Source organism: Trichosurus vulpecula, chromosome 2 (genome assembly GCF_011100635.1).
Source record: "Trichosurus vulpecula isolate mTriVul1 chromosome 2, mTriVul1.pri, whole genome shotgun sequence".
Classification (NCBI taxonomy): Eukaryota; Metazoa; Chordata; class Mammalia; order Diprotodontia; family Phalangeridae; genus Trichosurus; species Trichosurus vulpecula.
In genome coordinates, this window is record NC_050574.1 from 430,458,943 (window position 1) to 430,486,146 (window position 27,204).

Here is a 27,204-nt window from a genome sequence, read left to right on the forward strand (position 1 = left end):
CTTTTGAAATACTCTATATTTGGTCCTGTGGATGACAGTGAGCTGCTAGTCTACTGAATAAAAGGGTGATATAATCAGACCTGCACTTTTAAAAGATCAATTTGATAGTCAAGTTAAGGATGTACTGGGGTGGAGATATACTTGAGGCAGAAAGACCGATGAACAGGATATTACAAAAATCCAGATGGTAGATAATAACAGCCTGTACCAGAGTGACTGAAGTGTCTGAGAAGAGAAGGGAGAGTATATGAGAATAGTACAAAGGTAGGAAAGATAGGAGTTGGCAATTGATTGTATTAAGGATATATTAAGGATGACACTTACATAGCTAGCCCGCAAATTAAAACAATGTTGAGGTATCATTTAACATTCATCAAAGTGTTAAAAAATGAATCAAAGTTCCACAATTGAGTTATGATAGGATTATGCAGAAACAGGTAGTGATGGAATTGTGAATTGAGTGATTTTTTTGGTGATTAATATTGTAATACAAGAGTTATCAAACCTTTGATCCAATAACCATAATATTGTGAAATACTTTAATTCACTGAGAAAGAATTATTTGTTCACAGGTATTTAAGTAATGTTATATGTAACTGAAAAGCCCTGAAAATAAGCCAATAATTAGAAAATTACCAAGTAAAATGTGTTGTAGTTATAAAATTGAATATTGATGATATTTTAGATGGATAAAAACAATGACTATACAGAAATTTGGAAAATGTGAAAATTAAAAATGAAGAGAATGATATTTTTGTTGACTATACTTACAAAATAGTATGTATAATATGAATGTATAAATATCTATATATGCATGAATAGATAAAGAATATAAAGAATAAACAGTGAATGTATCTGCTAGTTGCTATGGACCTTTGTAGGTTGTACTTTAGCACACTAACGTACCAATTAAGCAAATTATGTCACCCACCTTACTTCTTACATTAATTACTTCCCTGTATTTCTAAAGTTAATGCTATATTAATGACAATTTAATACATATTCATATTTTAAGCTGCTTATTTTTCTAAATTCTTTTTAAATTACATTTCTGAATTATAATTATTAAGATTAAACTAAATTCCATAATTACTGCTGCCAAAGTACAGCTTAGCCTCTAGGCTCTATGTAACTAAACTCTCTCCAAAATTAGTTCTATAAAAAACATAAAACATTGTACAAGAAAAAATGAGAATTTAAGTGATCTTACATGAAGTATTTATCAGTATTTAAGAATGATTCTTGCTGATTTTACACAATTTATTTAGTACATTGCTAATATGACAACATTTGACAGTAAAATTAGCCTATGACATTTCAATTCTTATCCATACTAGACAGGTCACTTTCAAGTTATCAAAAAAGCAATTAAGCCTTCATGTTTTAAAGTAGGCTGTCAATAATACTCTCTATTTCTGCTCCATCTTTGAGAAAAATCAGTAGAAGGGCTAAAACATTCATGTATCATTTCTGTATCAAGCTAATATTGCAATTATGGGATCAGGGTTTATATTTTAATTTCTAAGTAGTTAAAGTTTCAATATTTTTCAATTGCCTGCAATTTGTTAGGCCAAAATTTAATTTGAGTATAAAAGGAGAGGTAAAGTCTTAAACAGACAATTCAAAAAAGCCTAATGTATATGATACTTAAGAATGAATATGCACGCTTCTATATACTTTTTTAAGTAGCATTAGTCAGTAATTTTTATAAATTAAAGTGCCTATTATATGTCTAACACTGTACTAAGTACTGGGAACACAAACAGAGGAAAAGAGAAACTCTGACCCTGAGGAGGCCACAGTCCAATGGGGCAGACAATATACAAGTAAATATGTATAAAAAAGCTAAATAGGAGATAAAATATCAATAAAGACGAAGCATTAGAATTAAGAAGGATTGGCAAAGGCTTCCTATAGAAGATAGGATTTGACACTGAGGAAAGCAGGGAAGCCAGGAACCAGAGATAAAGAGAAAAAGTATTCCAGGCTGAAAATGTCCGTATTCAGGAGATGGAGTATCCTGTGCAAATGACAGCAAGGAGGTCATTCATTGTCACTGGATTAAAGAGTATATGGGAAAGTTAAATGCATAAGGAGACTAGAAAGGTTGGCAGGAAGGAGAGAAATACATTATAAATGCTTTTATATGCTGAACAGATGTTACATTTGACCTGGAAGTGATAAGGAGCCAAACTATTTACAATAGAGAAGTGACATAATCAGGCCTGGACTTTAAAACATTTACTTAGGAGACTGAACAGAGGATGGAATGAATTGGGAAGAGACGTGCGGCAGGCAGACCAACCAGCTGGCCATTGCTAGAGTGAGGAGGTGAGAAGAGTAGAGGAGGACTGCACCAAGGTGACAACTATATCAGTGACAAGAAGAGGGAATATTCTAGAGCTGTTACAAAGGTGAAGTCAACAAGTCTTGATGAAAGACGGGATATGGGGCATCTAAGACATAAAGAGAAGTGAAGGAAGATACCTAGGCTGTCAGCCTACAATCCCCTTAACAGTAAAAGAGCATTTTGGAAGGTGGAATATTTGGTAGGAAAAATTTTAAGCTCAGTTTTGCACATGTTGAGTCTAAGATGTTTAGGGACATCCGGTTGGAAATGTTACTGACAATGCAAGCCTGGATGGAGTTCATCTGAGAGATTAGGGCCCAACCAGTAGATTTGAGAATTGTTAGCATAGAGATGACATTTTAATCTATGGGAGCTGATGAGATCTCCCAGTGACATAGTACAGAGTGAAAAGAAAAGAAGTCCCAGGAGAGAGTTCTGTGGGACACTCACAGCTAGTAAGCATGACCTGGATGAAGATCCATCAAAGGAGACTGAGAAAGAGCAGTCAGATAAATAGGAAGAGAACGAGGAGTGAATAGTGTCCTAAAAACCTAAAGAGAAGAAAGCATCAAGGAGAAGACGGTTATTGATTGACTCTATCAAAGGCTTCGGAGAGGTCAAAAAGAAGGGGAATTGGGAAAAGACCGCTGGATTTGGCAATTAAGAGATTACTGATAACTGGGGAGACAGCTGCTTCAGTTGAATGCTAAGGTCTGAAGCCAGGCTGTAGAAAGTCAAAGGACAGAGTGAGAGGACAATACATGGGGCACCTATTGTAGAAAGCTTTCCCAAGTAGCTCAGCCACAAAAAGTTAGAAAAGATGGGATGATATTTCCTATTAATGTGAAGATTTTGGAGGAAAGGGGGTGTTTTTTTTCTGTAAATCTTTATTTAGCTTAGTTTAAATTACCAGACAATAAAACTTTCCTTTGGATTCCTTCCAAATGAATGACTGGATTGGTTTCTAGATTGAAAATGTATTTTAAGGAGAATCATACATGTTGAATTGCAATATTTTTCCACTAGTAAAGGGATCATAGTGAGAAATAAAGAACACTTTTTTATGAAACTTGGCTCTACTATTTTAGAGTTATACTCTATGGACAGGCTCTTTGATACCAGTTTCCTCATATGTAATATGAGAAAAAATGATACCCTCATGGCACAAAGGATTATAAGACTGTATTGGCAACCAAAAATGGGCTCCTTAGCACTTAGTCAACAAGTGCCCTTGACTAGTTTGGCTTTTTCCCCTGAACTGAATGCTGTTTGTATGTTGGACTGGAGTAAGCTTGTCGGCCCCTTCACCTTGCTTCCCTTGCTTAAGCTGATGGAAAGAACCTGTGCTTTCCCGGTCAACCCCTTCACCTTGCTTAAGCAGATTGAAAGAACCTGTGCTTTCCCCGGTGTACCTTACACCCCCGCAGAAGCTGGATGGTTAAAAGCTCCCGTTGGAGCCAGAGGCTGCTACAGCTACAGCCACAGCCGCAGCCACAGCCACAGCCGCAGCCACAGCCACAGCCACAGCTGAAGCAGGAGCTGCCAGTAGCAGAGCTGACCTACGGGACTTCAGACCCCGGCGTTGAAAGAACCTAAGAGCTCATCCTGAACAACCTGATCATTTTAAACATAATCAGACTAAGTCCCAATACCTATCTTGTCCACATCATGAGATTGTTGCCAGCATTAAATAAGAAAATGTAAAGACCTACCCATAGAAAATATTATTCTACCTCAAACCCTAATTTCTCCCTGGAGCACTAGTCCACTAATTCCAATTATATGCTGGTGTAATCAATAAAAACTAAACATAAATGCTGATAAACTGCTCAAGTGCAACATCATCCATTTCTAGAATCAATGAATCTGTGTTCTTGTGTCAAACAATGAACCTGATATAATGGAGTTATTAATAAATTCCTCAATATTAATAGTAATAGTTAGCTTTATAAAACACTTTAAGGTTTGCAAGGTACCTTACCAATATTATCTCATTTGATTCTCACAAAACTCCAGGAAGCAGATGCTTTTATTATCCCCATTTTTACGGATGAGGAAATTGAGGCAAACAGAGGTTAGCCCAGGGTTATACAGCAAGTGGTAAGAAAGGATTTGAATTCAGGTCTTCTTGGTTCAAAGACCAGTACTCTATCCATTGTGTCACCTAGCAGCAATTAAGGCTGTGGTATTCATGACTTAAGTGGAAAGGGTGTTTGTGTCTGTGTGGAGAGACAGCAATTGATGAAAATACTAGGAAATTAGGAAATTATTTATATATGTTAAGGAAATTATTCAGTTACTGGTTTTGGGCAGCTAGTTAGCACAGCACATAGAAACACTGGGCTTAGAATCAGGAATTCAAATCTGGCTTCAGACAGTAGCTGTATTGTCAAGGCAAGTCTCTTAATCCTGTTTACCTCAGTTTCTCATTTGAAAAATGAGCTGGAGAAGGAAATGGCAAACCACCCCAGTATCTTGGCCAGGAAAACCCAGGAAAAGATTGCTACTGAAATGACTGAACGACAAAGCTTTGATACCTTTAAATGTGCCTCGTTTCCATGGGCATATATGTAGAGCATAAGAAATCATATTATCGGGCTCTATTGTAATCCTTGGACATCCCCACACCATTGGAAGATCTGAAGTTACCTAGAAAAGAAAATTCATAAACAAGAATGACAAACTTTTAACGTTAGTATCAGGTTAAAAAGTTAAAACTTTAAAAACAAATTCAATTTAAATCATTCCTCACACTGATGATAGTTGGTGGTTATATATAACTTTCAAGTTTTGCCATATATTTTACATATAATAGCTCATTTGATTTCACAACAGAATTTTGAGGCAAATGCTGCAGATATTATCACAATCCTTATTTTATAGAAAAGGATGCAGAGGCTCATAAAAGTTGTGACTTGTCTATGCACACTCAGCTAGTTCAATGGGATTCGAATCTAGGTCAATCTAATTCTAAGTCCAATGCTTTTTCCACCAACAAAATTTAGCATGCACAATGAAGAAAAGTAGAGAAAACGGTACAATAAGGAAGACTTTTTTTACACAAGACTTTTTATTACAGCTATGGATTTGAGGATAAGTCATGCTTGAAAGAAATGTAAAATATTTTTCAAACCATGCATAATTTGCTTAAATAGATTTTCAAAACAGTTGAAGCATTTAAAAAATCAATATTAATCTTAAACTTGGCAATTAGAGAAAAATATATAGTACTTACAAAATTAATAAGGTAATAAGGATTGAGCTGTCTTTGAACCAATGAGAAATCAGTAATTTCAGCCAGAAAATATCATTTTGGCACTTTGTTTTCAATATCATTTTATTTTAGCCATGTGTAACCTATAGTTCATTACTGCAGCACTGAGTTCTTGATGGACTGGCAGAGTATGCATTTAGGAGAGGGGTAGAGGGGGACACTCTGACTGGGAGAAAGGGTCACCCATACCTAAGAAGCTTTAGCCTGCGCACCTAAAAGTTTTGAAGTAGGAGGAAGGAGCTGTAGAAGAGAGGTGCTGACAGAGATGGGATCCTTTGGGAATACTTATACTATATGAAGGTAATAAAGTATTGCAAAGTAAGAAAGCACAAAGAGAATGGATGACAGGAATTTAGTGTGACTCCAAAATTGGCTGAAGATGAATATTTTGATGCTTCATGCTAGTTATAATTCTAATAAATGCGTTTCATCTCAAAGTCTTCTCAAAAATAACCTCATTCTATAGATTGTATTGGCCTGAAACAAGGTTTCATGCCCAGGCAAATTTTGAATTTATCTCCTTTCTTGCCCTCTTCTTTTGTCTTCTATCAACTGAGGCTATAGAAAAGAAAACAAATTTATTAACTACAACCAGGAGGACAATCACTCAATAACCATTTGTTAATTTCTGGTTTATACCAGAGCACAGTCAAGAAAATGTTTGCTTCTCTGGGTCCCTATCTCCTTCGAGGGTTGTATAGTCACTCTATCATGGTGCTGAACTAGGGTTGAGCCCTATCTTATTCCCAAGGAGGGAAAAAAACCACCATCAAATTGGATATTAGTAAATTGGCATCACTACCATCAAATTGCTTCTGCACAATACTCCTGACTCAGAATACCAGAGAACATCATAGTCCAAGCTTATTCTTCTCGATAATGGCTATGGGTCTCACTGCTTCCTAGTTCTTTTCCTTCCTTTAATCTTTGAGTCTAGGATTCTCTGCTATGCTAATCTCTCTCTTCTTAATGGTGCTCTCTATTACTCAGCTACTATTTCTAGTAAATTTGAATTTAATAAATTTAAATCTGTTTCTCTAGCACCTGTGTGTCTCAAGATGCTCCAGTTTCTCATTTTTATCTGCACTTGATGACACTGTGAGGTTGTTGCTGCCACCTCTAGTTCTACTTACTATGAATGCCACTAACACCTATTTCTCTGTCCTTCTTATAGAAAATGTTAAGGCTTTCACAAAGATATAGCCAGGACCAGAGATGTGCTGGAACCAACTTCTATTGACTCTTGACAAATGCTAGAAATCAGAGTTGGATTTAATTTGTTAACTGTTTCTGAAGTCTAGACATGCACATTGCCGGGTAACACAAGGAGACAGTAAGAACCGGATTAAAATATAAGTGGTAAATATTTAACAAAATAAATAAAACTACAATAGAACATAAGTAATGTTAATGTATGATTTTCTAAGTCAATTTGTGGCTCACAGGAATCGTAACGTATAGTTTAGTGGTCCTGTTTCTATTTGAATTTGACACCACTGATCTATACCTAAGAAAGGGATGAGAAAATGTTAATAATGCAGATTAAAATTAAAAGTCTGTCATATATACAATCCCCCCTTTCAGCCCCAGGTCTCCCCAGCTAGTTGTCATAAAATCAGTGTCAATCATTTGACTCTTGCAATGACTATGAATGGTGGAATTGGCTGTACAAGGTGCAACTCATTAAAGGTTCCCTTCTTATTTGTTATGGTCTTGTTTTGATTTTTCAACTACAAATTGCTTCAAATATCTGAAAAGTAGTTCACTAAATTAGAAGATGATTTGGCCCTAAAAGCTCCTGGATGTGGAGCACTGACACAGCAGCATGACACCAACAAAGGGGCGATATCAGCAGGTTTCTTACTAGAACGGTCATGAAACAGTGAAATTGTCATCATGGTTCTGAGTGGCACATCAACACTTGAATTCATTCCAATATGGGGCAGTATAAAAGACTGGTGGCGAGACCCATGAAAACTCCTTGATTTTCATTCTTTGACCATCTCGTTGATCATAGGCTTGGTGATTGGACCCTTGAGTTAGTTTGGAGAAGTATTGCATGAATTTACATTTCTAAAACTAAACCTTGCCTAGGATCAAAAATAGAATTAAAAGGAACTAGGTCCAGAAAAAGTACACAAGCCTTTTAAAAATATATTTATTTATTTTTAGTTTTCAACATTCATTTCCATAAGATTTTGGGTTCCAAATTTTCTTCCCATCTTTCCCCTCTCCCGTCCCAAGATGGTGTGTAATTTGATATAGGCTCTACAAATATATAGTGAGCCTCTTTTCACATTAGTCATGTTGTAAAAGAAGAATTAGAACCAATGGAAGAAACCATAAGAAAGAAGAAACAAACAAAAAAGAAAAAAATAGAGCAAATAATACACTTCAATCTGCACCCAGACTCCACAGTTCTTTCTCTGGATATAGATAGCATTTTCCATCATGAGTCCTTTGGAGTTGTCTTGGATCCTTGCATTGCTAAGAAAAGATAAGTCTATCAACGTTAGTTATTGCACATTGTGGCTGTTACTGTGTACAATGTTCTCCTGGTTCTGCTCACTTCACTCAGCATCAATTCATTCAAGTATTTCCAGGTTTTTCTGAAGCCAACCTGTTTGCAATTTCTTATAACACAATAGTATTCCATTGCATTCACATGTATGATCTCTTTGGGATACAGCCCTAGAAGTGGAATTGCTAGGTCAAAGACTATGCAGATATTTATAGCCCTTTGGGAAGAGTTCCAAATTGCTCTCCAGAATGGTTAGATCTGTTTACAACTCCACCAACAATGCATTAATGTTCCAATTTTCCCACATCTCCTCCAGCATTTACCATTTTCCTATTTTGTCTTGCTAGCCAATCATGTTAGCACAATGTGGTACCTCATAGTAGTTTTGATTTGCATCTCTTTAAATAATAGTGATTTAGAGCATTTTTTTCATATGGCTATAGATAGTTTTAATTTCTTCCTTTGAAAACTGCCTGTTCATATCCTTTGACCATTTATCAAGTGGGGAAATTTGCACAAGTTTAAGCTATAACTTCTAGACCACAACTTAACAGAATACAATCAATGTCACCACAAGTGTCCCTTTCTCCCATATTCACAGTACAAAGTTCCTGTCTTAGGTATCTGCAAGGGCTCTGTAATGATCAGTATTATGTTCATTTCTGTTACATTGCTTAAATGTGAAAAGGCTTAAAAATAATCCCTGTTGAGATCAAAAATTTTTTGAGATGGACAGTAACGGGCTAAAACTCATCTCTGAGGTAATTTAAAATAAGAACTTCTTGGGATCATCTTAAGACACAAGCAGGCTATACACAGGTGATGTCCTAAGTTGGAAAGCCTTTAATTGCATCTGGATATCAGCTATGTTGCACCTACCTCACAGCTGCAGAGTGCCTGGGTGGATGACAGCTGGCTTTGTCTTAGAGCAGTGGTTCTTAACCTTTCCTATCCTGGGCCCTGTTGGCAGTCTGGTGAAATCTATGGTTCTTTTAAATACACAAAATCAAATGCCGAGGATTACAAAGAAAACCAATTATATTGAAATGATTATTTGTTAAAAAATGAAAAAAAAGTTCACAGACCTAGGATAAGAACAGCTATTCTAGAACATCAAGGATATTCCCTCCTTTATATTTTGGGCTTTTCAGGTTTTGTGTAAAATGAGAGAAACCCAGAGAACAAAGACCCTGTAACCCAGGTACAAAGATACTAGGGCCCGGGGGAGGGAAATCTGTGTTGACTGTGTTCATTAGCAGCTAGTGTTATCCTTTGTCTGGAAACCTTTATTATCGTTGTTTTAAGTAAAACTACTTTGTTAAGAACAAACAATTGATTCTTTCCCAGTTTCTTGTTTTTGTGGCGGGGGGTGGGGGGGGTGGGGGGGTGGGGGGTGGGGTGGAGGGAGCATTTCACGAAGTTTTGAATATATCCTGGCTCACCCTTCTCAACTAATGATCCCTAACTCTCTTTGCTTAGTGAAGTTAAGGTAAATGAATTCCATCTATCTCTTAACTTGCTCCAGGCTGCAAGAAGAATGCACCCCACACAGTATATCCCACTGATACTTCATAAGGCTGTTGAAAAGTAAATTTTTTTTATATGCCTTTCCAACTTCCATGATCCTCCTCTTTAACCCACAATCCCTTTGTTCTTAAGGTCAAGCCATACAAAATACCTTGATGCTCAAAAATCCTTGAGAAAGAACTAGAAAATATGAAGTGGAAAGGAAATAGCTTTCAGTGACAGCCAGTACTTCTTTAATTATGAAGACTCCAGTCAATTAAGGAAGTCATTTAACATTCAATGGTTAAGCTGTCACCAGTAACAAGTTCCTATTTAAAGGAAAGGAATGGTTTAACTAAGAAAGAATAAATTCTTGACTCAGCTTTTCTCTCAGAAAACTTAGTTGTTGGTTTTCCTTTATAGATAATAAATTCCATTTGTTATTTTAGGGCATTTATGATTATTTGAAATAATTTTATTTTTAGAAAGTAAGCTTCTTTGCTTTTGCCATTGATGATGGTTACCATTATCCTTTAGATAAAATTGGTTCTCATATAATCCTTATCCTAAAGTTACAAGTATGTGACTACTTTATGAAATAAGGAAAAATAGATGGGAAACTCATTCAAAAATGGATGATTGTTTTTAAAATCTGAAGAGCCTTTTTTAAAAGCCAGAACCTGTTATTTCACAGTGCTGAAAAACACTGTAATACTAAACTGAAGGGCAAAATACTTAGTGAAACATATGAAGCTATGTAATAGATCTTTCTACAATATTAGTCAAAATTGAGGATTAGATACAAACATATGGTACTATGAATGTATATGTGTGTTTATACATATGTGTGAGTATATTTTTATATGTATGTGTATATATGTATGTATGTGTATGTATATGTATATACAATGTGTGTGTGTGATTGTTCTTTCCTTAATATTTTCAGTGATTTGGGTACAGTGATTTCAGTGATTTCTCTTTTTTTTCCCCACTAACAGAGAACTATGTGAGAACTGAGCTTTAATTAAAAGTCCTCATTTTTTGAAATGTTTTTCGACCACTTGCAGATGAGGGCTGCAAAGTCAGAATTTGAAATCTAGAATTGAAATCTATATCTGTCAGTATATGGTCAAAACAAGTATCATTAATATAAAGTTAGGGGATGGGGGAGAAAGGCCTCAGTAAGAAATTGACTTTGCATGAAAAAGATTAATAGACCCTCCCCTGGGCCTCTTCTGTGATTTTCTCTTCCTTTGTGGATTGTGAGTGAAGAATTGCTATGAGGTCCTGGGTGGAAAGAGGAACAGAATCTTCTCACTTGGCTGCTATGGGTCCCCGAGTGCATGTTTCCTGTTTCTTTTTGGGCTTATTCTTTCTTGATCTTAAATAAATGGGTATCCAGAGATGGAATAGACTTTGTGATCCTTGAAAAGTCAGTAACAGCAACATTGCACAATGACCGACTTTGTTATACTTAACTCTTCTCAGCAATGAAATGATCCTAGACAATTCCAAAAGATTCATGACGGAAAATGCTATTCACATCCAGAGAAAGGAACTATAGAGTCTGAATGCAGACCAAAGCATAAATATTTTCTCTTTTTCTGTTTTGTTTTTTTCTTTCTCATGGTTTTCCCCTTTTGTTCTGCTTCTTCTTTCACAACATTATTAATGTGGAGATATATTTAATATGGCTGTACATGTATAGACTATGTTAGATTGCATGCCATCTTGGGGAGGAGGGAGGGAAGGTAGAGGAAAAATTTAAAACTCAAAATTTTATAAAAGTGAATATTGAAAACTTAAATATTTTTTTTAAAATACTGATTTAAAAAAAGCAAGGAGAGCAATCAGAGGTTCCCTCAGCAACCAGAAATGGTAGCAGGGACCACTGGAGCTCATAGCTCCAATAGCCAAATCATATGAGTAACCGATTTGGAAGAACAACCTGATTGACCCAGCCCTGGAGCGGATTGTCCTGTCGAATGAGATATCATGCCCTTCAGGGGCGCCGGCCCAACTGAGCAAGGAAAAACTTCCATTACTAAAGGCATGCTGGTAACAATATCTTGGGCTAATCAACACATTTCCAGCTTTTTTTCTCTACCAGTCAAACCCAGGGCACCACCCAAACAATACACATACACACAAAAAAGTTTGGCTCCAAGGGAGAAAAATGTTCACATGACACACTTTTGAGTTTAATCTGCATTATTAACATTTTCACCATCAATTTCTTAGGTCTAGAAAATCAACAAAATAACAAAATCAACCCTGATTTTTAGGTTTGATGATTTTCAAAATGTAAATACTCACACTGAAAATTTAGTGATTGAGTCTCATCAGCAGGTTCAAGCCAGCTCCAGCATATCCCCTGCCAGTGAAACTCCCTGAACTGATGTTCACATTATCTCCTCAAAAGGAAAAGTACTTCCAGGGACAAGACTCAGGAAGTAGTTCTGCCAAGACTCCAAATGTTAGAAATACTGAGGTGCTGGGCTGACTAGAACAATTGCTCAGAAGCCCCCATTTGGTGTTGTATACCTCGATTATCAATTAGCCAGATAGATTTTAGTTGTGTTTTTTAAAAATAGTATTCCCCTATAGCAAGGACAGAAGTTAGAAAATATCTCCCAAACCAACGCACACACCTACCTCTGTAGACCCTTGACTATGTGCTCAAACTTAAGGCACAAAGTATTCAGGCATATATGTAAGGGAAAGCTAGTTCACGAATTGACTTTTAGACCTAGTAGAAGTAAGCCCTTGAGGTAAAGGTCTACCAAAACCGAGGAAAAGGGGATCAATTGCAGGCTTGGTCTTCTGTTAATGAATATGTGAATATTTTGGATTCTTTAATGCTGTTTACACATGAGTCTTTTCCAATTAAACCTGCAATGTGGTAACTATACCCTGTTTAAATGTCATGCCAAGGAACACTACATTAATTTCCCTTATTTTGTATTTGGGGATTTCTTTACACAGGGATTGAGAGCCCCAGTACCATGGGTGCAGTCAAGAGCAGTTCCTCTGCTTTACTTGTAGGGAGACTTTATAAGCTCAACCAAGATTTCCATGTGGTATCTACAATTATTCTTAACATGTGGGATTCCTGTCTCATATATTAGTTGCAGGTAAAGACCACCCTATGTATCTCCCTACATTACTTAAGGAATAGCTTAATGCACCACGATAAAGGATGAAGCTTTAGGTGATGGCTTGCTTTACTAGAAAACAAATTATTTCCTCACATCCAGTTGGAATATTGACAAGAAAACTCTGGGATTAATGGAATTTCTATTATGAATTCCAGATATTCCATAATTACTTTAAAATGTCACATCTGGGCTAACATGTATGATACATATTAATATATTAATGCTTAAATGTTGCTTTTCCAAATTCTTTCTTTTCACCATCATCATACACAATTATACCAGCTGCCATCTTGTCTCATATGACTGCAAAGAATTTGGCAACTAAACACACTCCATAGTATGGAACCGAATCCAGGGTTTATGAGAAGTAAAAATAAAAGAGGTTAAATCCCTCTTGGAAAGTCTTTAGAATAGTGCACATGCTACAAATAGTTACAGAGGAGTTTTAAGTGTCCAATATTTTAATACTATTTTCCTACAAGAAATTGGAAAATGGGCTACCTAATTAATATAAGTCCTTTTAAAAAAGAACTGTGCACTCCAAGTAGATAAATATAATTTCTCTTTTCTATCTTAACCCAGGTTTTAATTAACTCCTTAGACTTAATGGCAGTCATTCATCCTTTTAAAATAAACCTTTTAAATTATAAGATGATTGTCGACTCAAAACTATCCCCGCTCAAAAAATTCCGTAATTAGTAAAGAGTTTTGGATGGATTTTTTCCAGTTAATTCTAACAGGTAATATTATCTAAGTCTTTTTTAGCTATTGGTTTCTGGTACGAAATTTTAGGAAGTCAGTAAATGGTCTTCACTAGATTGGTGTGCCTATTTAATCCCACCTCTTCAGACTTGTAATTTTCTTCAGTTGAGTAAAACATTTATAAACCTACTACAGGAAAGGCAGTCCTATCATATCAGCCTATAATAAAGATCTGAGGTATCTATAGAAATGGGAACAATCTCTAAACTATTCTTATTTTAATAATAATAATAATGATGATAACTGATATTTATATAGTATCTATTATATACCAAGCAACTGTGCTAAGTGCTTCACAAATATTTCATTTGATCCTTATGACATCCCTGAGACGTAAGTGTTATCATCCCCATTTAATGCATGAGGAAACTGAGACAAACAGAGGTTAAATGATTTGCCAAGGGTTATACACCTATCAAGAGTCAGGTGGGATTTTAACTCAAGTCTCCCTGACTCCAGACCCAGTGCTTTGTCTAAAAATTCTCTAATATCAAGAGAACGAGGAGGGAGCAAGAGAGGAGCCAAGACGTATGACTGCACCCTGGAGAAGTGGTTGAAAATATATTTAAAAAAACCAAAAACTAGAGGCCAAGTATTATGAGACCTGACTTAAAGCTAAAAATTAGGAAATTATTGGATATCTTGGTGAGGGGAATTCCATTTGAATGGAGGGTCAGAAACCAGGTTGCATGGTGTTAATAAGTGATTGGGTGATGAAAAAGCAACAAATTCAGACTTTTATTTTTCCTAGAAGTTTGAACGTGAAAGATTGATAGCTTGAAGAGCCGGCAGGATCAAGTGAAGTGTCTTATTTTGTTTTCTTTTTAAATGATAATGGACACTTGGGCATTTTTGTATACAGTAGGAAACAATCCAGTAGTTAGACTTTGGAGATATTGGAAATGAGAAAGAACAATTGATAAGGCAAACTCCAGGAGGAGAGAGGGAGGGAAAAAATGAAGATGGTGGTATTCTGGCGACAATTCATATCGGCTTGCAACAACTGGTTATTAAATTTTCATCATGAGCATTTATATCTTGGAAACTGGCAAATGCTACAAACTGAGGCTCGATTTATTGTTTTGTTGACTATCTGGACTTTAGAAAGTGTTGGAGAAAAATCCTAACAATACAGATTAAACTTAAAAGCATGTTTCACATTCTTTTTGGGGGAAGAGTTTACTGTTAAACATTTACCAGCACATTTCTGGATGAAGGATAAAAATAGAAGAGCTGGCTTTGGCAAGAAGAATCATCTCATCCCAAAGATTGGAGAAAAGGAGGTGATAAAAGAGAGGCAGGATATAAAAGTGTTTAGAGGTTTGAAAAAAAGTAACTATGGAGCACTTAGCAGGTTGCATCAATTTCCCAATAAAGTAAGAGATCATGTTTTCTAAAGAAAGGAACATGAAACAGAATGATTAAAGGTAATGTGAGGGGGAAAAAGAGACAATGTTCACAACCATAACCATGGGAAGTATGAGAGACAGGAAGTAACTCATAAAATAAAACAATACCACGAAGTAATGAGAGGCTAATTGAGATTACACAACATAACTGTCTGTAACAACATTCTGTAGCACATGAACAGGAAAGGGAAAATCATGTAGAGATAACCTAGGGTTGAGATTTGTCAAGATGCCAAAGGTGATAAGGGTAAAGACAGTTTGTCGTTGAACTAGTCAACCGTAAGACCATTGGTATGAAGAAGGGAAAGCAAGTGCAGATGGACAGAGAGAACTAAGAAAGTTGGAGGTTGAATCAAAAAGGGGATGAAGAAGAGGTTTTATAATTAGTGTGGTGGAAGGAATGATGAAAGGATGAGTCGTTATGATCAGGATACCGTACCTGGTGCAGTTTTAGCTAATGTTAATATAGACTGAAGATTTTGACCATCTCCATGGATGCTGTGGAGCTAGAAGTTGGAGATAATGAGAATTGAGAAGGCTGAAGAACTAGGGAACCAAAAGATTTCAGGGGACATTAACATGAAATAACAAGAATAGCTAATATTGATATAGCACTTTAGGATTCCAAAGTAATTTATACAGCATGTTCCAAAGTTTTTTGCAGTCTTAAGCAACTAAACAAAGACTTTTGTTACACTCTGTATAAATGCTCTGATCTGATCCTCACAACAATCCTTTGACATATGTAAACTTCAAATATACATATGCATATACCTGTATGTATAAGTGTATATATAGTACATATAGAGGTGTGTATAAAGATGTATACAATGCATATGTATGTCCACATATATGATACATGTGTATGTTTATTAGGTACACACGTGTACATATAACATGTGTGTTTGAGTGTATATGCTATAATGTTTATGTGCCCATAAACATAAATATCTATACACGTCTCTGAACCTATCCTGATGGATGAGATGCATACAAAAGGCATTCTTTATCCATTTCTTTTTCCTGTGTGTACAGGTAGGTAAAACTCTTTTTAGAGTTTATGGATCTCATTTAGGAGTCCTGTCAATGTTCTACAATTTGTTACAATAAAAACATGTCATCCATAAACAGAGGTTTTAGAAGGACTTCAGTGTCTATGGAAAATCATTTTTAAAATTTGATTCTAAACTGGATCTTTTCTATGACAGCTGTGAATAATTCAGGTGAGTGTATTGAGACTGTTCTATACATTTTGCAATAACAACGATCAGAAAGGTTTTTGTCACCATGTCATGTAAGGAATGTTAACAAATTTTGAGATATGGATAAAACACTGTTTTTGCTCTATTGAAACAAATGCTTTTTATGGTTAAAACATAGTGCCACCATATCAAATTCCTAAAAAAACATAGTGCAGGATTTCATAAACGTTCCACAGTTGACCATATATTTGGTATTAAATGACTGAATGGCAAATGTAAAGAATATATCTTTTTGATAATGTGTTGCATTTTTTTGTCCTTTAAGTGAAAAACATTAAACATGGAATCTAACACAATATTAAAAGATGTTGTCTATATAGTTTTAAATCAATTGAATTGTGGCAAAAATATGGTCAACTGTGGAATATTGCTCGTGAAAGCCTGTCTTTTCCCATTTAAGAGGCTAATCAGGGATTCCCTTGATACATGAGATTATCATCATAAACTTTTTTATCATAAAAGTTTCATATCGATAAGATAGTAACTATATGAATTTGTAGTTATTAATGTTCTTATAGTTCTCTTTTTTTAGTAATATTAAAATCTGCATATTTAATAACTTCTTCTCCCTTAAATACCTAGCAAATTAATGACTCAGTGCCTTAAAACCATGTCACCTCCAACACAAACTTTATGTATATTTGGTCACATACAGCTGATTTCCTTATTGTTATTTTCTTCACTACACTTTCTATTTCCTCCATAATCACATTTAAGACTGTAATATTAAAGTCCAAGAGGGGTATATCTCTTTGATGGTGAAAATACTTGTAATAAAAATCTTTGCGAATCTTTTCCATTTTCCATCTGTTGTCCACCTTCCAGTCATATTCTTAAATGCCCTTAATAGAATCATAGTTAGCAATTCAGATAATCAGGACAAGCACTAAAACCAATTGATTTGAGGTAGCAGGGAATAGAACCTCAGATCTCAGTGCAGAAGGCTCCAGGGCCTATTAAAAGAGAGAGATAGACACCAGAACACTGTGGGAAGGCTGACAACAAAGAAGGCACAGGTTATAGTTACAGCAGTATGAAGTATCATTTTCAGTTCTGAATCCTACATTTTAAGAAAGGCATTAATGAGTTGGAGAGTATCCGAAGGAAGGCAGTCTCACTTGGGAGGGGATTACATGCCATGTAAAGATCAGTTAGAGGAACTGGAGACATTTAGTCTGAAGAAAATGTGGCATTGCAGAAAGGGCAAAATAGCAGTCTTCAAGTGTTTCAAAAGTTATCATGTGAAAGATAAAATTCGGCTTGTTCTGTTTGATTGCACTAGTACTGCTGGATGGAAGATACAAATAGATTTAATTAGATTCAAAGCAAAAGGAATCCAAAAAGTGTAGGAGGGCAACATAAAAATGGACTGGCTCATTTTAAGGTAATGGGTTTTCCCTCATTAGCAGTCTTTAAGCAAAAGCTAGTTGACTTTTTAACAGCAACATTGTGGGATGATAAAATGATAAACTTTCATAGACTTATCTCTTCTCAGTAATACAATGATCTAATACAATTCCAAAAGACCCATAATGGAAAATGCCATCCACATTCAAAGAAAGAACTATGAAGTCTGAATACAGATTGAAACATACCAATTTCTCTTTTTTTGATTTTGTTTTTTTTTTGCCAAGGAAAAACAAAGTTTATTAAATATTTGCCATATAGGGTAGATTCTTAGGGAGCCTGAGCATTTGTGAAGCTAATGCCAGCAGGCCATATTAATCTGAGCAGAGCTAGATTGAATCTGAGCACCTTGATGGAGGCAAGATGAGACTTCTATACAGAGAGATTGTGGGAGAGATTGAGGGGTGGTCTTGAGTAGTCTGGGATGACTAGAGGAGGGGTTCAGAGCAGACTAGGGTGACTGGGGTAAGTGCAGACTCCAGGGTGGGAAATAGCCGAAGGCTACATGGAAATGACAGACAGTACAGGGCTAGGGTAACAGAGCTAAGGTATAGATGTTTTGGTGAGGATCAAGGGAAACAGCCAGAAGGCAATCTAGAGTTAATCAGATAATGGAAGGCTAGGCTAGACTATTTGGGCCTGGAAAGCCAGAAGAAGTGGGAAGATTCAGGGTGGGGTTTTTAAGGGGGTTCCCACAGTCTAAACCCCATCACATGGTTCCCTTCTAATGAAGTGGACCTCTGATTTCCCCCACAAGCTGAGAGACTCCCTCCTTCCAGGGCCCAGTTCTTTTTTTTTTTAATTTATTTAATATATTTAGTTTTCAGCATTGATTTTCACAAAAGTTTGAATTACTAATTTTTTCCCCATTTCTACCCTCCCCCCACTCCAAGATGGCATATATTCTGGTTGCCCTGTTCCCAGTCAGCCCTCCCATCTGTCACCCCACTCCCCTCCCATCCCCCTTTCCCTTCTTCTCTTGTAGGGCAAGATAAATTTCTAAGCCCCATTGCCTATGTATCTTATTTCCTAGTTGCATGAAAAAACTTTTTTTTGTTGTTGCTGTTTTTGAACGTCTATTTTTAAAACTTTGAGTTCCAAATTCTCTCCCCTCTTCCCTCCCTACCCACCCTCCTGTATTAGAAGGGCAGAGTTTATAATTTCAAAGAGGATCATATATATGTCTGAAAGGTTCGGAACCACCAGATATAAGAAACTCTCAAAGTAGGAGGCAGAAGAATCAAAGCATATATTTAGGCTCCACAGTAACCAACCCATGAACTAGTATCCCCATTTTGATATATTGATCAAAAGCTTCCAGGCCCAATAAGTCCGCCTCACAAGAGTAACCAGAAGGCCACAGAGAAGCATGATGGTGTAAAGCAAAATCATATACATGCTTCCCCTTTATGGTAAAAAGATTACCCACTGGCCTTAAGTCCTTGTTCAGCTTCCTCCTGTAGGTCAGCTCTGCTGCCAGCAGCTCCTGCTTCAGCTTCGGCTGTGGCTGTGGCTGTGACTGTGGCTGTAGCTGTAGCAGCCTCTGGTTCCAACGGAAGTTGTTTTTAACCATCCGGCTTCTGTGGGGGTGTAAGGTATGCTGGAGAAAGCACATGTTCTTTCGATCAGCTTAAGCAAGGGAAGCAAGGTGAAGGGGCCAACAAGCTTATTCCAATCCAACATACAAACAGCATTCAGTTAGTTCAGGGGAAAAAGCTAAACTATTCAAGGGTGCTTGTTGACTAAGTGCTAAGGAGCCCATTTTTGGTCACCAACACACCTCCCTAAGAAGGCAAGCAATTCAACATAGGCCACATGTGTATCATTGTGTAAAACCCTTCCACAGTACTCATGTTGTGAAAGATTAACTATGTTTTGCTCCTTCTTAACCTACCCTCCTTCATCCAATTTTCTCCCTTGACCCTGTCCCTTTTAGAAAATGTTTGTTTCTGATTACCTCCTCCCCACATCTTCCCTCCCTTCTATCATCCACCCTTTTTTATCTTCTTCCTCCTTATTTCCTGTGGGGTAAGATACCCAACTTAGTGTGTATGGTATTCCCTCCTCGGGTCGAATCCGATAAGAGCAATATTTACTCATTCCCCCTCACCTGCCCCCTCTTCCCTTCCTACAGAACCACTTTTTCTTGCCACTTTCGTGCGAGATAATTTACCCCATTCTATCTCTCCCTTTCTCCATCTCTCAATATATTCCTCTCTTATCCCTTAAATTGATTTTATTTTTTTAGATATCATCCGTTCATATTCAACTCACCCTGTGCCCTTTCTGTGTATATATATATATACCTACATACATACATGCACACATAGACACAAACATATGTATATATATGTATACACACACACATATATATATATGTGTATATATATATATATATATATATGCAAATTCCTTTCAGCTGCTATGATATTGAGGTCTCATGAATCATACACATCATCTTTCTATGTAGGAAGGTAAACAAAACAGTTCAACTTTAGTAAGTCCCTTATGACTTTTCATGCTCCTCTTGATTCTTGTGTTTGAAAGTCAAATTTTCTATTCAGCTCTGGTCTTTTCACTGAGAAAGCTTGAAAGTCCTCTATTTTATTGAAAATCCATATTTTGCCTTGGAGCATGATACTCAGTTTTGCTGGGTAGGTGATTCTTGGTTTTAATCCTAGCCCTATTGACCTCCGGAATATCATATTCCAAGCCCTTCGGTCCCTTAATGTGGAAGCTGCCAGATCCTGTGTTATCCTGATTGTTTTTCCACAATATTCAAATTGTTTCTTTCTGGCTGCTGGCAGTATTTTCTCCTTGACCTGGAAGCTCTGGAATTTGGCAACAATGTCCTAGGAGTTTTCTTTTTGGGATCTATTTGAGGAGGCGATTGGTGGATTCTTTCAATTTCTATTTGACCCTCTGGCTCTCAGGGCAATTCTCCTTGATAATTTCTTGAAAGATGATATCTAGGCTCTTTTTTGATCATGGCTTTCAGGTAGTCCAAAAATTTTTAAATTCTCTCTCCTGGATCTATTTTCTAGGTCAGTGGTTTTTCCAATGAGATATTTGACATTGTCCTCCATTTTTTCATTCCTTTGGTTCTGTTTTATAATATCTTGATTTCTCATCAAGCCACTAGCTTCCACTTGCTGCAATCTCATTTTTAAGGTAGTATTTTCTTCAGTGGTCTTTTGGACCTCTTTTTCCATTTGGCTAATTCTGCCTTTCAAGGCATTCTTCTCCTCATTGGCTTTTTGGAACTCTTTTGACATTTGAGTTAGTCTATTTTTTAAAGTATTGTTTTCTTCAATATTTATTTCAGTATTTTTTGGGTCTCCTTTAGCAAGTCATTGACTTGTTTTCCATGGTTTTCTTGCATCATTCTCATTTCTCATCCCAATTTTTCCTCTACTTCTCTAACTTGCTTTTCCAAATCCTTTTTGAGCTCTTCCATGGCCTGAGACCAGTTCATGTTTTTCTTGGAGGCTTTTGGTGTAGGCTCTTGGACTTTGTTGACTTCTTCAGGGCATATATTTTGGTCTTCTTTGTCACCAAAGAAGGATTCCAAAGTCTGAGACTGAATCTGGGTGTGTTTTTGCTGCCTGGCCATGTTCTCATCCAACTTACTTGACCCTTGAGTTTTTCGTCGGGGTATGACTGGTTGTAGAGCAAAGAGTACTTTGTTCCAAGCTTGAGGGGATGTGCTGTTGATTTCAGAGCTATTTCTATAGAGCCAGCTCTGCCACAGCAGCACTCCTCCTTCCTCAAGAACCACCAACCCAGACCTGACGCAAATCTTCAGCAGGCTCTTCACTCCTGCTCTGATCCCTGCCGCCTGCCACTTAATTCCTCCCACCACATGGGCCTGGGGCTGGAAGTAACTGCAGCTGTAGTTCTGTAGCTGCACCTCCCCCGCTGCCCCTGGGGCGGTGGCCGAACCCTGGACTCTGTCCCCCCGCAGCTTTTCCCATTAACCTTCTCTGTTGTCTTTGGTGTTTGTGTGTTGAGAAGTCTGGTAACTGCCACAGCTCACTGATTCAGGGTGCTAGGGCCTGTCCTGACTGGCTCCTGGTCTGGTTGGTCCTGCTGCCTCCACTCTGTGTGCGATAGACCTCATCCAGCGACCATCCAGGCTGTCCTGGGCTGGATCCCTGCTTCCCTCTGCTATTTTGTGGGTTCTGCAGTTCTAGAATTTGTTCAGAGCCATTTTTTGTAGGTTTTTGGAGGGACGTGGTGGGGAACTCATGCAAGTCCCTGCTTTCCAGCTGCCATCTTGGCTCCACCCCGAGGGCCTGGTTCTTAAGAGCTGAGTATCTAGATGTTTTGCAGCAGCTGTATGAAGTACGGAACAATTGCATTGGTTGACATACAGTGAATAGGCTAAAATAAGCAAAGCAATATATAAACAGGACAGCAGGTTGAGCAAAGCAGGAAGTCTTGTTTTTTTTCTTTCTCGTGGTTTTCCCCTTTTGTCCTGATTCTACTTTTACAACATGACTAATGTGGAAATATATTTAATATAATTGTACATGTATAGCCTATCAGATTGCACATTGTCTTGAGGAAGAGGAAAGTTCAGGAGGGAGGGAGAAAAAAATTTGGAATTCAAAATCTTATAAAAGCGATTGCTGAAAACTATCTTTACATGTCATTGGAAAAAAATAAAATACTATTAAGTGGGAAAAATAAATATAAAAAATTTAAAAGAGTGGAAAACGGAGGGAAAAGGTAGTTCACTTTTTAGGAATATTATAGAAGAGATTCTTTACAAGTGAAGGTTAGACTAGATATGTTAGAAGTACTTCATAAATCTGAGATTTTATTTTTTCAGATAGAAAATTCACTTAATATATAATATACCATGAATGCAATGGCAAATTCCTACCCTATCTAGAACAATAAGATATGATTTATTGCATTCTTTCATGTCACAGACATACCACCTAGGAAAAAGAAAAGAATACAACTTTAATGGAACTATTAATTTCCATTGAATTTTAGTAAAATCTGCAAATCAACTAATCTTCACTTTTGACAGAAATACAACATATGCACTAACATTATCTAATATATTGCAATCTAGTGGAATGAATATTCTATGGCTCTATAAATAAATTTGTTCTCCTAGTAGTTGTTTTCTAATAGATACTCATTTTCTATAAAAATATCTTGGGATTATTTTCTTAATAAATATTTATTGATTGCTGCTCGATGTTGCCCTTGTAACCAGGGAAAGTTTTCAGAAAGAGTAGCTTATTTTTACTGTACATTTTACTCTAACTTTAGCCTCCCCTTTACCATTTACATCCATTAATTAATGCAGCCACTATGCCTAGCAAAACTAAACTACAGGAAACTATGAAACAAAAAAGGCAGAGATACTTTTGAGTCAAATGTTCTCTTGCCATTTTTAAGAAAGCACATAGAATTCCAGAAAACTACTTGACTGGAGATTTGAACAAAAATCAGAAATAATTATTACAGTAATAAAGAAGAGCGGTTAGTTAATGAGGCATCAAAGCTAAATCTGTGACAGATAATCATTACCATTACCAAACCAGACAGAGTGCTGAATTTATAGAAAGCCAATTAAGGCAGTGGTTAATTGCACTGGTGCAGCTATTAAGATTATCAAATAAACCCTGACTTTTGTGAAGAACCTTTATGTCATTTATCATATTTCTGTCAACTACTTGTCAAATTCTACTTCAGAGGTAATGTATAACAAATCATCTCAGACAGATTTTAACAAGACCACCGAATGCACTTATGTTTCTTCCAAAATAGAAAACAATCCTATTTACTACTGAAAGTGGGAAAGAGACTGATGCTTTTCTAAACTACTTTCAATTTCATTAAAAGGTAATAGCATAAGTATTTTTAAATTGAAATTCTGCGGTTTTATTATTTTTCTCTCATCATCACATTTTAATATTTTCCTCAAAATTGGCATGTTTTACTCTTATTAACATATCTTTTACTTCCTTTCAGTTTTCAGACATGAGGCCAGTGAAAGAAAGGGGAAAAATAAATAAACCCTCAATGCCAAGTTCATATTGGTTTTTCATAATTTTGATCAGTTTTATATATCCAATTTAAAGGAGTAAAAAGATTTGCAGTATTTGCTTTCCTGATACCAATGCATATTTCCTCACATCTACATGGTTAAAATTAACTAGTTTTTGTTTGTTTTTTTGTCAATGACAATAGCATTTGTATTAGATTTTTTTAAAAAAAAACCTTTTTCCTATTTGGTAACACAGAATGTGTAGGAAAGTTAGAATGCAAGTCATTAACATATCTCTAAATTGCTATGTGTGAAATTTTTTTAAAAAAAGTTAATCCCCAAAACTGAGCTTAATAACAGGTAGAGAAAAATAAGAATTATTTTTCCAAAATTAGACTGAATCTCAGCAAAGTACCTCACTTAAACTTGGTAACTCTGCTCCCTCCATGGTACCTGTCACTTGTGTTCACCTCCTATTATCTTTACCAAAAAAACTCATGGTCATATTGAACAACTATACCGCAGGCTATATTACTGGATGGGTTAGACTCCAGGGGTGGGGAACCTGCAACCTTGAGGCCACAAGTCCTCAACTGAGGCCCTTTGACTGAATCCAAATTTGTTCTGTGAAGTTTGGATTCCATCAAAGTGCCACACTTGAGGACTAGAGGGCCACATATGGCCTTGAAGCTACAGGTTCACCATCCCTGGGCTGGACTATGGGAATTTAAAACAGGTCACTGCAAATAGTCTGTGTCCTAGGTTTAGATCTTGTTTTGTTGTGCCACCCGTACAGACTTTGTAACCTTCCTAATTTAAACTCTGTTTCCTTAGCTGGATATACGATGCATGCCTTCTCCTATCTGCCTTAGCTCATCTCCCTGGACTTATCTACATGTATATATAATGTATATTTACCTGGACTCCTGGCCCTTTATCCTCTTAGAAAGTACTGTCCTATTGGAAGCTATGCCCCTTTGTGTTATAGCACAATTAGGAAGCCAAATATCCTGTTTCAAACAAACAAGCAGAAATTTAGGTACATAGAAGTTATTTGGCCAGACTATTGTGCAAAAGTCAATATTTTTTTTTTAATTCTACCAAGAGCTATCTGTAAAGGCAGTAAAGTGCCATGAGTATAGAGGATGACAAACTTGCCTCCTTTGTCAATGATAATAGCATTTGATCTTGTGTCAATTTGTATATATACAAATGCAGAGAGGATCTTTGGAGCAAAGCAGTTTTTGTAGCCCCAGCCTCCTTATGAAGCAGAAATTCCTAAACAGAATTTTGTGAGGCAATAGGGGACCAATAAGAGGTTAAGTAGGACGTGCAAAAATATGTCTAACCTTTAGTCAGCTAGGGGTCTGGGGCAATGGACCAGAGATCAGATTCAGTGCCAAATATATAGTTAAAAATCTGATTTAATCTTAGCGTTGGGGTAGTCCTTTGTATCCCCAGCACAGTGCCTGATGCAGAGTGAGGCTGGAGTAAAAATGACCAATAGATGATAGAAATATATACAAGAGACTGGTAGTAGTATCAAAAGACCAGCAGAGAAATACAATAGAAACAATATGACACCAACGGAAATGAAATGACCAGCACAGTTGAAGGGCCAAGCAAAAATGTGTCTGGCAGATTACAGAGATGCCAGGAGAGAATGGGATGACAACGTGATCAGACGATATCAGCAGCCTTATAGTGTGAAGATGTGATTCACTCCAGTTATTTTTCAATATATGTGCCTGGATACACAGCTTCCTAGCTGTAGTGTTAATACAATTTGAAGATCTTCCCCATCCCTTAATAGGCCTATAAGACCTGCTTTGAACCTGAGTCACATGGAAGCCTAAGTCACAGGAGTCTGGGTCATGAGGGTTGTGATGCCTTCTACCCCTGAAGAAGTATATGTATATGTGTATGTGTATGTGTATGTGTATGTGTATGTGTATGTGTATATATATGCATATATATATATATATATATATATATACACACACATATACATATATATACTCATTATACTCATTTTGCTTTGGGGATCACTCATGGAAGAGTGTTCATGTGATGTATCCATTAAGGAGCACCCCAGCTTTGAAAAACCCAAATGTTGGTGCTTCTCTCTCTGGTAACTATGAATGTATTGCTTTTGGTCAGACAGTTGGAAGCCCTGTCTTTTGGTCTTTGCCGTTTGTATTGGCTCTGTTTTTATAATTTTTGCTTGTAATTTCTGTTTGTATTTTCTCCAAAGTTCTGAAGTTCAGGGTGCTGACTTTTCCCCTGAACTAAGTGAATGATGTGTGCAAGTGTGTATGTATGTGTGTACATATGCATAAGTATGTGTATGCATATTTATATGTATATACATATATATATGTATGTTTTATTGAAATAAGATTGTTGACTCTTTCAAAGTTGCTTTCCTTTAGAAAAGCAGATCAAAGAATCTGTACTAGCAGCCCTCCCATGTGCTGGTGTTACTGGTCTCACACCCCCATGGCAGCTGCAGGTAACATTGTTGTTACACCTGCAAATACTCCTTCATACATCAGTTAATTAATAAATCAAAAGCCGGGTGCTAGAGGTAATAGATCATAGCAGACTACATGTGTGCCTACCACATATGGTCCCTAGTCTTATATGTTCTCTGCATGTTTGTTCTCTTCACAGCAGTATGGTGGTAACATATACATATTGAGGAAGTCTCTTGTCACTTTATTTGCTAAGCTATCTGATTAAATGTCTTTTAAGCTTATTTATTTAAAAAAATTAAGCTTTTTAAGCTATGTCTGGTAAAAGTAAATATCTGAATTGCTCCTAAGTTAAGTGGATGCTTACATGTAGAGTGCCCTCCACCCTTCAGTAGCTTTACTGGGATCCCATATGCTGAGAGTGGGCTCCCCAGGCTTACCGCAATCAACCATCAGTATGGCGATAGCTTAAAATTGACCATTATTCATAGCTGTGTCACCTCCATGACGCTGAAGTCTGAAATTCTCCCGTCTGATCATAAGCTGTACCCATTTCTCTTCCTGCCTTATGTCTCCCAAATCTAATCTTCATCCTTGACACAGCCTCTATTTTCAAACAGTCTTCCCCATTCCCCTGGTCCGTTACTTCTGCTCTGGTCTTAGTTTCTTCAGTTCTGTTTGACTCCAGACTTGGCCAGTTTAAGGTCTCCAACCTTGATTCCATTGTCCCTGCCTCTTCTTGATTTCTCACCCTGCATATTCTTCTCTATCACCATCATCCTCTTTATTGGCTCATATCCCAAAGTACTTAACATTATCAAAGAAATTTAAAACATTAAACCAAGTGGGTCCGTTACAAATTCACATTTTCTATGTACGCTCAAACTGCCCCTCACAACTGCATGGGACAACTTATTTTTCTGCTTTACTTGCTATTCCACTCTCCACAGAAGGCATTCCAAATCTTCTCCCCTCTAGAAATAATCATCCGTACTCACTTTCTCCAATTCCTCATTATCCTTTGATTCTTCAGCCTCTTATAATGTGGCTTTTGACTTCATCATTTAAATG

General features: G+C 36.8%; 1 protein-coding gene across 1 annotated transcript in view; it reads right to left on the bottom strand.

Annotated features, from left to right (window-relative positions):
* The window catches only part of CFAP47 (cilia and flagella associated protein 47), a 965,255-nt gene that overhangs the window by 423,115 nt on the left and 514,936 nt on the right, over nucleotides 1-27,204 (bottom strand). The window contains exon 50 of the mRNA XM_036744194.1: nucleotides 4,888-4,999. Within this exon, the coding sequence (XP_036600089.1) occupies nucleotides 4,888-4,999 (112 nt within the window). The remainder of the gene's footprint in view (nucleotides 1-4,887; nucleotides 5,000-27,204) is intronic.